The 13,991-nt window shown below is 44.6% G+C and overlaps 1 protein-coding gene across 10 annotated transcripts in view; it reads left to right on the forward strand.

Annotated features, from left to right (window-relative positions):
- RPS6KA5 (ribosomal protein S6 kinase A5) overlaps window positions 1–13,991 on the forward strand; it is a 200,612-nt gene that overhangs the window by 83,276 nt on the left and 103,345 nt on the right. For all 10 annotated transcript variants that reach the window (XM_086319117.1, XM_086319110.1, XM_086319114.1 and 7 more), the window contains one exon: window positions 3,950–4,168. In XM_086319117.1, coding sequence (XP_086175243.1) covers window positions 3,950–4,168 — 219 coding nt within the window. The remainder of the gene's footprint in view (window positions 1–3,949; window positions 4,169–13,991) is intronic.

Here is a 13,991-nt window from a genome sequence, read left to right on the forward strand (position 1 = left end):
AAGCCTGAAGCTTTGTCTCTTGACCCAAGCTGCAGATCCCAGCCGTGTTGCCAAGCATCTGTTTTAGGGGCTCCATCTGAGCAGCAAGTGCTATTGTTTTACCTTTTTTGGCCAGAAGAGTTTTCGCCATTGGTTGCTTTTTACATTTTCCAAAAGATGCTTTCAAAATAGGCTTTACCACCATCAGCACACAGCGAGCGAAGCCAGGAGTCAGCTTCACCACAGGGCAGCCATTCATCTCACTGGAGACTAAAAGGAAGTGATATTACCACCAGGTTCAGTGGCAGTGGCCCCTCTTAAAACACCGGCAGACCCGTAGGTGGTTCTGGACCGGATGGCACTCTTCCGCGGGAGGACTCCTTCCCTCCTTCCTCGGCACTAACCTGCAGACCCGCTCAGGCAGGACAGGTGGCTTCTTCAAGGTCCCTCCAGCAGTGAATGTTTTCTTCCTCCTTTGCAATGTGATCAGCAACCTTATGGCAGCTTCAGAAAGCAGGGCTGTTTGGAGGCAACTCTGTTTTTCTTAAGTAGTCTACTCAAAAATAAGATCTTGTTTGCCTGAAATATTTGTCGTTTGAAACATTGTAAGGCACTTCTTGAATTTTATTGCCGTAAGCATCTATTGGCACGTACCATGTGATAGAAGTACCATAGCTTTAGTTAATCATGGCAGTTATAGAAGTAAAAGCCGAAGACTTGGGAGCATCAGCATACTTTTTTCCCCTGACAGTTTCCTGACAGATTAAAAATAATGCTAATGGCAGGATGTGTCTTTAACTCATTGGAAAACTTGTGGTTATCATCACACGGCAAGGAGGATGACTGCTTATTATTTGACCATGCAGTGTGTAACAGGCATTAAGGATGATTTTATATTATTTTCCCACCTACATTAGCATCCGATGCTATCTCACTTTCATTTGAAGTGAAATTTGACGTTGTTTAAAGGAACAACAACAAAAAATCAAAAGTTATTTCCAAATTCACAGTGCACCTCAAGGGAACCTCCTAGTGGTACAAAATCTTAACATCATTTACTTTTAGATCGGCTTAGCGAGTAAGGACATTTTGCTTAGATGAAATGGTGTGACTGTATTTTTAAATATTTAAAAGATTAGAGAAGATGGATAATATTCTGTTTTGTAAGTCCAGAAGGTATAAGGACTAACTGATGAATATTGTAGAAAGGCCTGTTTCCACTCAAGGTAAGGCACATTTTTGAATATTTAGATCCCCCCCATCCACAAAATGGTCTACTTTACAAAACTTCCTCCACTTGGAAGTATTAGTACTGTGTCTTTGCTACCATGCAAACAGCTAACCTGTATTGTGGCTTCTGTTTAATGTCTGGTTCCTCATTTCTTAGTCTGTGAGCTCATTCACTTTAGGGAGGTGCTGGAGCGCTGCTCGGAGCGGGGTCTTAGGAGTCAGGCCAGAGGGCCGGCTGTGACCTTGAGCCAGGGGCCCAGTTCTCCGTGCTCCATTTCCTCACCTGTAAAGTGGGGGTCACCCCTCACCCTCTCAGGGTGCTGTAGGAGTCTCAGGAGTTTGTCTCTGAAGTGCAGACCCTCTAAAGTGGGGGTCACCCCCTCACCCCTTCGTGGGGGTGCTGTGGGAGTCTCAGGGTTTGTCTCTGAAGAGCAGACCCTCAGCAGGTCGGTGCTCACACCCTGCGTCTGTCTGCTGTGTTGGCAGCACCTGGGCTGAAGGACACACGAGCACTGGGAAGGAGTTCATGGCCATCTTCCCATGATGTTGTAGAAAGGTTTTGTTTGTTGGAGAAGACAGACGGGTAGCAATTTCGAAGGACCATAACAGTCTGGAGACAGGAATCTCAGCACAGAAATTTAGGGCAGGTGCCTTGTGTGTGTAGGGGAACACAAAAATATGGTCCTTCTAGAGGACTTGACTTTCTTCCGGATTTCTGTGGAACCTTATTCCGTGGAAGATGTAGTAAGTACTCTTCATTAGAATATTCTCCAGCTTCATTTCACTGCTTCTGAATAGATTGTTAGGTTCTAACAATGCTTTGACTTTTTATTTTTTGGTTCACTTCTGCCTTACTAAACTTTCAATCTGTAATCATTTTATTTTCGATACAAGACACAACCCATTTGTTAACTTTTTCTATAGTCCAGGGTATGTTCAGTTTGTTTATGGTATAGATTTTATTAAAATCCACACCATCCAATTTCTAGTACTCATGAAGAATGTCTCTTTTTAAAAAAAAATCACTTACGGTTAACTGTGTAGTGCTTTCATTTGAATCAGTTCTGCCACTTTTACCCAAGTACTCTGGCCACGTCCTTTCGGTAATTCCATTTTGCACTTCCATCTGCAGAATGGGATTACTGAAAGCACCAACCTCACTGGCTGTTGAGGAGCAAGCGAGGCACTGTGTGGAGTGTGTTTAGCGCGGAGCCTGCAGAGCCTGGTCCTTAGTGAGTGTCTTCCCTCCCTTCTCAGGAACGTTACCACCATTCTCTGTCCATCGTATATCACGAGTCAGCACTCATTTACTTCCTCACGTCCTGAACCAAATGATGTCCCCGGCGAAGAGCCCATCCCTTTGCTGTTGCTTTTCAGTTGCTCAGTCGTGTCTGACTCTTTGTGACCCATGGACTGCAGCACGCCTGGCCTCCCTGACTTTCACCATCTCCCAGAGCGTGCTCAAACTCATGTCCATTGAGTCGGTGATGCCATCCAACCATCTCATCCTATCCTTCTCCTCCTGCCTTCTGTCTTTCCCAACATCAGGGTCTTTTTCAGTGAATTGGCTCTAAACATCAAGTGGCCAAAGCATTGGAGTCTCAGCTTCAGCATCAGTCCTTCCAGTGCATATGTAGGCCCTTCCCTTAAAACTGCCTTATATGTGGGTAGGTTAGAACAGTCTGAGGAAGCACGGGTCTGGATCAGAACTTAGACCAGCTCCAGAATGGTCTTGATGAAAGCACTTCAGAGTGGGACTGGTCTCAACCATCCCAGGAGGTGTTTGCATTGTGAGAAGGGAAGAGACTTTATACCCTGTAGGGGTGAACTGGGGACCTACTCCTTCCCTTTATCAGTTTTTTGGTCTGCCTTCTTCCTCTTCCTTCCTCCTGCCTCCTCCTGACCTTTCCCTGCTCCTCTAGGTGAATAAGCACAGATATCTGCTCTGGGCACAGGATCCAGTATGGCCCCAATGCCTCCGCATAGAGCGGAGTGGCCCTGTACACAGGATTTTCCCAGCTGAGCCCAAATTTAGGGAACATGTGGCAAGGTTCACCTACTAACTTCTGAACTGCTGTCCAGAGCTGTAAAGGGGATTCTGTTGGTATTGCTTGCTATTTAGAGTCTTTTACAGGCTTCCCTGGTGGCTCAGACACTAAAGAATCTGCCTGCAATGCAGGAGAGAGACACCCAGGTTTGATCCCTGGGTCAGGATCTGAAGATCTCTTTTGTTTGTACAAGGTCAGCTTATGTTGCTTTAGACTTTTTAAAATAAGTATAGAGGAGTACTTGAGATACTTGATTCATACGTGTGTATGAGACTTTTTTTTTTTTTTAGATTCTTGTTAAGAACTATTTGTATTTGTTTATAGCAGTAGCAAAACCTAGAGGTTTTATGTAACGTCTGCAATGTCCTGGTTGCTCAGAATTGGACTTTGGTTAATTGGCCGTGATAACAGTTGTTTCCTACAGCTGAGCACCCTGAGGCGAGAAGAGCGGTAAAAGGGTGAGAACCTCCCTTCGTCAGCGGGGTGAGATACCTGCGTCTGAGGGTTAGACCTAGAGATGTCTGGCATAAACTTGAAGAAAGGTGTAAAAGACTATCAGAAACGGCACTAAGGGTCCTTTTTCATCCAGAGAATGTTCCTCTGTGCACTGTTAACCTTCAGTCTGCACTCAGTTACCACTCTGCCTGGGTACCCTTTTAATAATCTTCTGATTTTTTTCTTTTCATTTTCAGCTTACGGAAAGGTGTTTCTTGTGCGTAAAGTAAGTGGCCACGATGCTGGAAAGCTGTATGCCATGAAAGTTCTGAAGAAGGCCACCATAGTGCAGAAGGCCAAGAGCGCGGAGCACACGCGGACGGAGCGGCAGGTGCTGGAGCACATCCGGCAGTCGCCCTTCCTGGTGACGCTGCACTACGCCTTCCAGACGGAGACCAAGCTGCACCTCATCTTAGGTGAGTGCCGCTTCTTGGCTGACTCCGGCTCGCCACGCACACTCTGGGCCTTGAGTTGTAACCTACCCAAAGGTGGCACACTTCAGACTTAGAAGAGTGGAGTCTTGGGACTTCCTGGTGGTCCAGTGGTTAGGACTTTGCCTTCCAAACAGGGAGTGAGGGTTTGACCCCTGCTCGGGGAACTAGACCCCACATGCCTCACGGCCAAAAAAACAAGAACGTGAGCAACAGAAGCGATATGGTGACACATTCAACACAAGCTTTAAAAATGGTCCACATCAAAAAAATCTTCAAAAAACAAGAGAAGAGATGAAACCTTTCGACTTCCACTCTTCTCTCCATTTCCTTGAACATCCGGAATCGCTCCGGATTTGGGGCCTCCTGGCCTGAAGAAATTTGTGGCCCTCTTTTTCACACTCCTTTTTAATCTTGAACACGGGAGTCATTTGGGTGGCTGCTTCCCTGGGCGGTAAATTCTCTTCAAATGTGAGGAGTTGAATGGGAAAGTGGGCCACAGCTCTCAGGAACGTACAGGTGTGGGCCAACAAGGATATATTTATGGAAATCAGTAATTAGGAAAAAGAAAAGATTTTTCTTAGAGATGCTTTGCTTTTCTAGTGAAAAGCCTGGTTTTACGGGAGAGCCCCACAAGTCATCAGTACTCTGCTCACTCCCGTTCCCACCCACAGACGCTGTCTGAATCCTTTCCTTCATGGACTGCAGCCCGCCAGGCTCCTCTGTCTGTGGAACTTTCCAGGCAAGAGTACTGGAGTGGGTTGCCATTCCCTTCTCCAGGGGATCTTCCCAAACCAGGGGATCAAACTCTGGTCTCCTGCATTGCAGGCAGATTCTTTACCACTTGAGCCACCAGGGAAACCCTGTCAGCTAGAGGTGGACCACTGTGAGCTTGTGGGCTTCAGAGATGTCCCCTGTGCAGATTTGAAATCTGGCCAGATTTCTTTTCAGAAAAGCTGTACCGCTCTCTCTTCCTGCTGGAAGTAAATGGCAGTACTTCTAGAGTTACTCTCCTCCATCATAGAATGTATCTTCTGCTACACTTGGAGTCCCATCCTTGTGAGAACTTGCACTTATGTATTATAATACCCTGGTACTGATCTCCTGTGAGGATTAAGTGAGGTGGAATTTCATACACAGTGCTCTGTGAGCATAGCCGGCTCTCGTCCCTTCGGTGTGCTGGCCCTCTGCTCGGTGGAGTCCTAGTTAGCACTAACCCCCACAGCAGCACTGCCTCTCATTAGAGGTGCTGAGGTGCTGGAAGCTGCGTTTCCTGCAGTCACTTATCTTGTATAAGCTTGAGAATAAAGATCTGAACTCAGATCTGAATCGTGAAGTCTGTCTAACAGTGCCCCTTGTTTTCTCCAATTATTAGTGATACAAATAGACTTTTTAATATATATTTGGCAACTTTATCAAATGCTCTCATTTTGAAAATTGTACTTTTATTAATGCTGTCTATAATTGCATTCATTTTTTGAGGCCCAGTTTGCAGTGTTTAGCATCCCCTAAACCATCCCAAATCTTCCGTACCCGCAGGCCATAGTCTCCCTGTCTGGTCAGGGTCCCGACTCCAGCAACCATCTGCCTGGTGTCTCAGGCCTTCATTCTCCTCCTGTGTGTATCTGTTCAGCTTTGCTGTTTACTGATTTTTAAATAAAAGTCCTTCTGTATTTTTCCCCAGTAGCGTGTAGTGGACAGGGCATCATAATACAATGGTTTCAACATTTTTAGCAGCGGAACCCTTCCCTCAAGTGCAAACACAAAGCTTCAATTGGAAAACAGATAGAAATGAGGAGCGGGGCTTGAGTCTGTCTCAGAGCACAAACCCTGTAGTTTATTTCTGGTCCTCCCCCAGTCACAGTTGCCGTGGAGGCCTCAGGGAGTCTAGGAAGACTCGCTATAAATGATCCTCTCGTTCAGTGAACAAGATTTTACAGTAAACTGGCTCACGACAGTTAAATCAGACGCCTGAGCTCATACAACCAGTGCGAGCCCCGAGAGGGAGAGCCGGACTCCTGGGCTCTGCGCCCGCTGCCCTCCCCCAGCCTCTCCTCTGTTCCCTGACGTGCTGTGCTCCAAGTTGTTCACTGTAAATACTGCACTATTAACCTCAAAGTAGATGAGTGGAATATTTTGGTTTTGATTAAAAAACAGTCCTTGATAACGTTGCTCTTTTTGTTGTTGCTTCTTTGTTACTTTTGCTCTTTGTCAGTGGCCCACAAATAAATAAATACAAACCCAAATGAGAAAGCCCATCTCTTCTGGCAGCTCAAGAGCAGAATGTAGACTGGACCGTGGCCTTGTCCCTCGTAGGTGAGGCAGGCAGCGCGTTTGGAAGGCCTGCCCTCTACCTCCTGTCCCCGCAGATGCCTTTACTCTCCTCCTTTTTGTGCGTGTTTGTAGTTGCTATTTGACTTTAAAGACAAAACTTTTCAGAAATCTTGAACGGGACTTTATTAAACTGTTTTTTCGTTTTTGTTTTTTCTGGTTCTGTTGTTTGTTTGCAGTGCTTGGAACGCATGCTAGGTCAGTCTTCCAAATATGGTCTCAGTCTGCCAGGGCCGTCATGACAAAATATAAGACCGGGTGGCTTACTGAGCAGAAGTTTCTGCCCGCACCACGGCACCAGTGGGAGTTTGCCGTGCGGGCCGTGAGGGAGGGCCTGGCCCAGCCTCGCCCCAGCTCGCGGAGGCTCCTCTGACCGCCCTGCACGTGGCTGGCCCTCTGCAGGCACACCTCTAGTGTTGCTTTTTGTGTTCAGATTTTCTCTTCTGGTGAGGATTGGATTAGAGCTTACCCTGATGGCCTCATTTTAATAACTTACTTACCTCCTTAAAGGCCCTGATGACTAATAGAGTCACATTCTGAGGTATTGGGGCTGAGACTTCAATATGTGAATTTGGGGGAGACCGTTTCAGCCCGTAACTGTCTTTAAAGGTGTGTTGATTAACTTTATCTAGGTTTTGTGTACTGTTAGAGATTAATAGCAAGAGTTCATATGTCAAGCAAGCTTTTCAGGGATCCAGCTGGCTGACCTTTGTCTGATGAATAAACAAACATTATAGACCTTTTAAAAACCTTCACTGTTACTACAGAAGCAGATACATGCATGTAGAAACTGTAGCAAAACGAAAACAAGAAAACATTTTCAGGACCAGAGTTTCCCTCCTGACACCTCTCTCTGTTACTACCTTAGCGTGTCCTTCCAGACCTTCGTGTCTGTGTGTCTGCACGCGTGTACACTTTATTAAGATGAAGTCGTCCTGTACAAGGGATTGGTAACCAGCTTTTTTTCTTTTGATATATTAATGATGTCTATCTTTCCTGGTTAATGAATTTTCATTTCACTTAATATCTGGTGATACTCATTTGTCTGTTGCCACGTAACTTTAAAATTTCATTGCTTAAACAATAATGTGTTCTCTCGTGATGCTCTGGGTTGGCTGGACTTGCTCACGTGGTAGAGAGTGGAGGGCTGAGCTGGTGTCATTCCCGTGTCTGAAAGTTGCTGCTGCTCTGGCTGAGACCCTCTCTTCCTCTGCACGTGGCTCTCACCCCGCAGTGCGGCAGATCAGCTTCTTCCCATCATGGCCACCTCGGGGCAGCTCGTGCAGACAGCCAGGAGGGCGAAGGGAGGGGTCACGAGGCGCTCTGAGGCCCTGAAGCTCACACAGCCTCACTTCCCGCAGAACCAGCCCAGGTCTAATGAATAGGGAAGCAGGCTCAGCTTCTTGTCATGTGTTTTTTAAAAATAATATTTTCTTACACACATATATATAATTGACATACAACATTATATATTATATATTATAGTTGGCATACAATATTACTGTAAATTAACTTCAGATGTACAACATAATGATTTGATATTTGTATGTATTGCACAACAGTCGCCGCAGTAAGTGGTTAACATCCATCACCACCCATAGTTACGGAATTATTCGTTGTTGTGATGAGAACTTTGAAGGTCTACTCTTGTAGGAACTTTCAAATATGCAGTCCAGTGTTATTAACTATCGCCACTGCGCTGTGCGTTCCATTCCCGTAACTGGTTTGTTTTATGCCTGGAGGTTTGCCCTTTTGACTGCCTTCACCCGTTTCATCCATGCCCCAAGCTCCCACCTCTGGAGCTGTCTACTCTTTGTTTCTTCCTCTTAGATTCCGCATATAAGTGAGATCATATGGTACTTGTCTTTCTGTTTGCCTTCATCCATGATTCATCCATGATGTCGTAAATGGCAAGATTTCATGATTATGGCCAGATGATATTCCACTTTATGTGTGTGTAGAAATGCACACAGACATGCACACACAACAACCCACATTTTCTCTGGTCATTCATTCGTTAATGGGCACTTAGGGTGTGTCTCTGTCTCCCGTTATAAGTAACGCTGCGGTCAGCATGAGGGCGCACGTGTCTTTTCAAGTTAGTGCTTTTGTTTTCTTCAGATGAACACTCAGAAGCGGGTTGCAGGATCGTATGGTGGCTCTATTTTTAATATTTGAAGAAGCTCCATACTGTTCTGCATCGTGGCTGCACCAATTTACATTCCCACCAACCGTACACAAGGGTTCCCTTCTCTCCACATCCTCAGTAGACTTTGCTTCGTGATGTGGCGACTACAAAGGATTTGTGGCCATCTACCACACAAGTTTGTGTTCACATTTCACTCATTGTCCCATAAAATCCTTTGCAGCTGGTTTGTTCAAACCAGGAGCATTCACTTGGTTGTCTGCTTGAAGTCTCTCAACCTGGAATGCTCCCTTTTTTATATCCTTGGTTTATTGATCTGAAAACATATAGTGACTTTAGCTTATTCCTCTGCTAAATTCCAGTATTTGGGAAATCGGACCTCAAGTCTTCATAAATGGACATTAGATATTTTTGCTGGAACACACCATATCACAGTGCAGAAACCAATGATCTGGTTGTTAGTGATGCTCAGACTAAATTACAAAGGTGATCATCTGATCTGTTTATAATAGAGTTATGTTTGTTTTTCCCTGAGAAGTGAAAATAATCTGTGATGTTTTGATACTTTATGGTTTTAACATTTAACACTTCATAATTCATTGCTTAAATCAACTGTTTCATTGTGAGTTACAAAATTGTTGTGATGAGAATGTTAAAGGCTTACTCTCTCAGAAACTTTCAAACATGCAATCCAGTGTTATTAACTGTAGTCACCCTGCTGTACATTATATCCCCATGACTGATTTATTTTATAATTGGAGTTTTTAACCTTTTGACTGAAGGGTGATTTTTCTAAATCTGTCATTTCTTCTACATCTATTAGTTGGCATTCTTCTGAAAAAGTATGGCTTTGTCTCATCCACTGTAATTTTTTGTTTACCCTGAGATCCTGAGATGTAGTTTCTAATGGAAAGACCAGATGCAGTCCCTTTGATTGCCAGTATTCAAAGAAAGAAGTTAAAGAACATTCAAATGGCGCTGTGTTTCAGGATCCCTGATAATCAGTTGTCTTCAGCCATAACCAGAGGCGGCCTGCTCTGTACACTGCTCTGGCCTTTCTTATTTTCACTTCGCAGGGTATCCTGGGGTTCACGCTTTATTAGTTTGTAAAGCTCTTCCCTGTTCTTTTTTGTCTCTGCACAGGTTTCCATTCCACTCCGTAGCACACCCGATCAGTCCTCTGGGGTGGATCCTTGGGTGGTCTCCAGTCTTACCCTTTGATCCAGAGTACACAACTCGTACGTGTCATTTCCCACTTGCGTAGGAAAAAAGCTAGCCTTAATTCATGGGAAGAGGTTGCTCGATCTGTATTTTTGCCATCTGTAATTTCACATATACCTTTCCACAGGGGTTGTGCCCTTTTCACTCCCACTAGAATTGTGTTAGAGTGCCTATTTCTCCACAAAGCATACTCTCAAACTTCTGGATATTTGTCTGTCTCATAGATAGGTGGTGTCTCAGTGTAGAGTTAATTTGAATTTTTTTTGTGGGGTTGAACATATTTTCGTATGTTTAAAAGGTCATTAGTCTTTCTCTGCACATTGTCTGTCTGTCCCCTTTGCCCATTTGTTTCCATCTCAGTTTTCTAGGAGCTTTGAGGTTAATCATTTGTAATAGTCACAGTAAATCCTTCCCTGTTTTCCACTTTTCTTTTGACTTTATGATGTTTTACCTTGTAAAACGTAATTAAATTTATATGGAATAGAATTTGTTTAAAAAGATCTTCATGGCTTAGGGCGTTTAAGTCATAGTTAGAAAGATCGCACATTCCTGAGGTTATAAGGAATTCACCTTATTTTTCCAGTGCTTGTATGGTTTTATTTTTTGCATGGAGAACATCACAACACCACACACTAAGTCCAGGTTTACACTGACTTGAGGTGCTGCCTTTTACATACCTTAAATTCTCATATATATTCATGTCTTTCCTGACTGACTTCTGCTGTTGAATCATATGCCATTACCATGTTCTAGTTTATCAGTTTTACAGTATAAATACTCAGAAAGGCTAGACCCCCTTTGTCTTTCATTTCTATTATTTTTCAGAGTTTCGAGGGGTTCCATCATGTTTGTTTACTTTGAATGTGAACTTTAGAATCAAATTGTCTAGTTTTGGAGGGGGACTTGTTCGGGTGTTTTTAATTGCAGTTGTCTTAAATTTTAAAAAAGTAATTTCGGGAGAATTGGTATTTGTATGATATTGGTTATTCCTGTTCAAGAACATGGTATGTCTTCTCATGTGTTGAAGTCTGCTTCTGACACCTTCAGGAGTGTTTTATTGTTTTTCTCCTATCCACGCTTCCGCAGTCAGTCTCAGATAGTCCAGTGTTGATGCTGTCAGGAGGGTCTTTTTCCCACTGAATCTTCTGGCTGTTAGTTTCCGTGTGTCCATCGCCCTCTTGGTGTTTAGCCACATTTGTGCCCGTGTTCATGCTGTCTCTCAGCCTGCGTGCAGCGTGCCGTTTGGTGGGTGTGGGCTTTCTTAGGCTTGAAGTTTTACTGAGGGAGTACGTCGTGGGGATTTACAGTCATTCTTTCTGTTCTTTAAGATGTTTTGGGAGCAGACATGGAAATTCAGGTCCAGGTTGCCATCATGCTTCTACTAGGATTCATGGCTCACTGGAGATTACCAGGCTTGTTCCTTTGGGATAAAATTTGTCTGCTTGGCACAGGCTTCTCCAAATGATAAGGTTATTACATGTGAGTATTATCTTGACCGATGCCATCTTTGACATTTGCCAGATGTGGTGCGCAGCATTTCCCTCAGAGCTGAGCTGTGCGCTGGTTTCCCACAGTTCTGAGCTGTGCGGTGGTCTCCCACAGAGCGCTTTGTGTACTTGGAATCGCCTCCGTCCATTTGTATTCCGTGTGCTGTCCTCTAAAGTGGGGGCCAGCGGTGGCGGGCTCAATTTGGTCTCTGGACTGTAATTTGTTGACCCTTGCAGTAAATGCATCTAAGTCACATCTATGTTTTTTTCTTTAAATTGTGTATCATTAATATCAGTTAGGCTTTGTTTTAATTTATATCTAATGGCATCATATAGATTGATGGATTTTTTTCTTTATATTTTTTTTAGCCTCTCCAAATCTTACTACATGGAGCCCATTCCTCTTTTTATAACTTTTTTTTTTTAATCTCTCTTTGCCTGCTTACAGCAAGGAATATAAACATTTTCATCTGTTCTCCTTCTCTCTCTTAAAACTTGTATTCATTTCAGCTGTCAGTGGGAGGGAATTCTATGTAGAAAATAATCTGGGAAAACAATTTTTCTTTGTTGGTTAGTTATAATTTTGTCAAAACACCAGCTGATCTGTGATTGTGTAAACTGTCAGATTAATCAGTAGAATTCACAAGACACTAAAGAAGCAAATCACGAAGGTCCTTATAAAGGTGATGCCGTGGAGCACTCTCAGTAATGAACACCCCCCCCCACCCGCCTTCCAGACAGTTCTGTCGTTGTGAGTCACCCTTTCAACAAGAGCTCAAAGGTATTTAAGACATTACAGTTTCACTTTCGAGTGTTAATTTCATCTCAGGAATTGCAGGGGTGAGGCTACTTGCTGAGGCGGTGACAGTGAGAACAGTTCGTGATCCGTCTATAGCGCAAGCAAGACAGACCGTGACTGGAGGAGCTTCCTCACTAGACATGACTGACTTATAGCACTGATACATAGTTATGCCTCAGTCAGAACTTTATGATGATTCTGATGCCCTGGAATGCATTTGCAAGAGGTACCATTAGAATGTTGAGCTAAAACCAGAAGAAAAATTGAAATGACTCCGGCATGACATTAAAAAGAAATTGCCTTCAGGTGTGTGTGATACATGGCATGACGCCTGCTCCTGAGATTCAGGAGGAGTGAAAGGAGCAATCAGGCACCGTTCGGGGGAGGAAGCACTGGGGAGTGCGGACCGGACACGTGGGGTTGATGGACGCGAAGGGTCCCAAAGGAGGAGGAGAAGCTGTAGGAAGGAAGAATAAGATGGAGAGCAGGACCTGGCTGGGGATGAGGCGGTCCTGAATGATGGGGGAAGAGGAATAATGGCAGTTGGCTCTTTGGAAGTTGCCACCATAAGAAATATGAACCAGAGAATTTGAGATGAAAAGGCTAGATGACTGGAGATGGGTCAGAGCGTTACTAGATTTAAGTAGGTGTTTGGAGGGTGAAAGTGAAGCAGAGAAGCTTTCTTTGGACGCAGGAGACCCAGGATTTAGCCCTTCTTTCTGTTGGTTTAGTTGCCACTTCCTCTCCTGCCAGCAGATTTCCATGTGTTTGCGTGAACAAGGTGGAGCCTTGGAAAGCGGGCCAGGTCCTTGCGTGGTTGCCCTGCATCCTCAGCGGAGAATGATGCCGTCGGGTGGAAAGCGGGCCAGGTCCTTGCGTGGTTGCCCTGCATCCTCAGCGGAGAATGATGCCGTCGGGTGGAAAGCGGGCCAGGTCCTTGTGTGGTTGCCCTGCATCCTCAGTGGAGAATGACGCCGTCAGGTCGTGTCTGCAGTTTTCAGTGACACTCCAAGGCTCAGTGTCTCCAGTGGACTCGTTTTCTCCATCTGTTAACAGAAGCATGTGTAACTCTGACAGTAGGGCTTCCCTGTCGGTCTGGGGGTTGAGAGTCTGTCTGCCTGTGCCGGGGACGGGTGCATCCCTGGTCCAGGAAGGTTCCCCGCGCCGCGGCCACGTGGCCCCTGTGCCTATCCGCTGACCCCGCGGGCTGCAACCACTGAGGCCTGAGCCTGGGCCCACGGGCTGCGGCAGGAGGAGCCACCATTCACCACAGCTAAGACCCAGAGCAGCCAAAAATAAATACATTAAAAAAAAGAACCACTACCAGTAGAGAGGTTGAACATGAAGTCAAGTTAGATACGCAGAGGTCTTAAGTAGCTGGAACTATCCTCAGCTAACTAACAATGTATGTTTCTTCTCAACAAAATGAATTTTTCCATGTTCTTAATGCCCTGATACAGTGATGTTAATAGTGTGATTAGAAAAACTTGTTGCAAATACTTAGAGGTGACTTTGAACACTTAATTTTTTTGGTTTTGAAATATAAATAATATGTGCTTTAAAATCAGTAATTTTGATTGAAAACAGATGTTGTTTGTCCTAATGTTAATTCCATAAGATATAGTTGCTTTAGTCCTTTGGACTGCAAAGAGATCAAACCAGTCAATCCTAAAGGAAATCAGTCCTGAATATTCATTGAAAGGACTGATGCTGAAGCTGAAGCTCCAACACTTTGGCCCCTGATTCAAAGAACTGACTCATTGGAGAAGACCCTGATGCTGGGAAAGATTTAAGGCAGGAGAAGGGGACGACAGGATGAGATGG

Source organism: Bos grunniens, chromosome 10 (assembly GCF_055505025.1).
Source record: "Bos grunniens cultivar Pamir isolate PY7600 chromosome 10, Bosgru_T2T1.0, whole genome shotgun sequence".
NCBI classification, from domain to species: domain Eukaryota; kingdom Metazoa; phylum Chordata; class Mammalia; order Artiodactyla; family Bovidae; genus Bos; species Bos grunniens.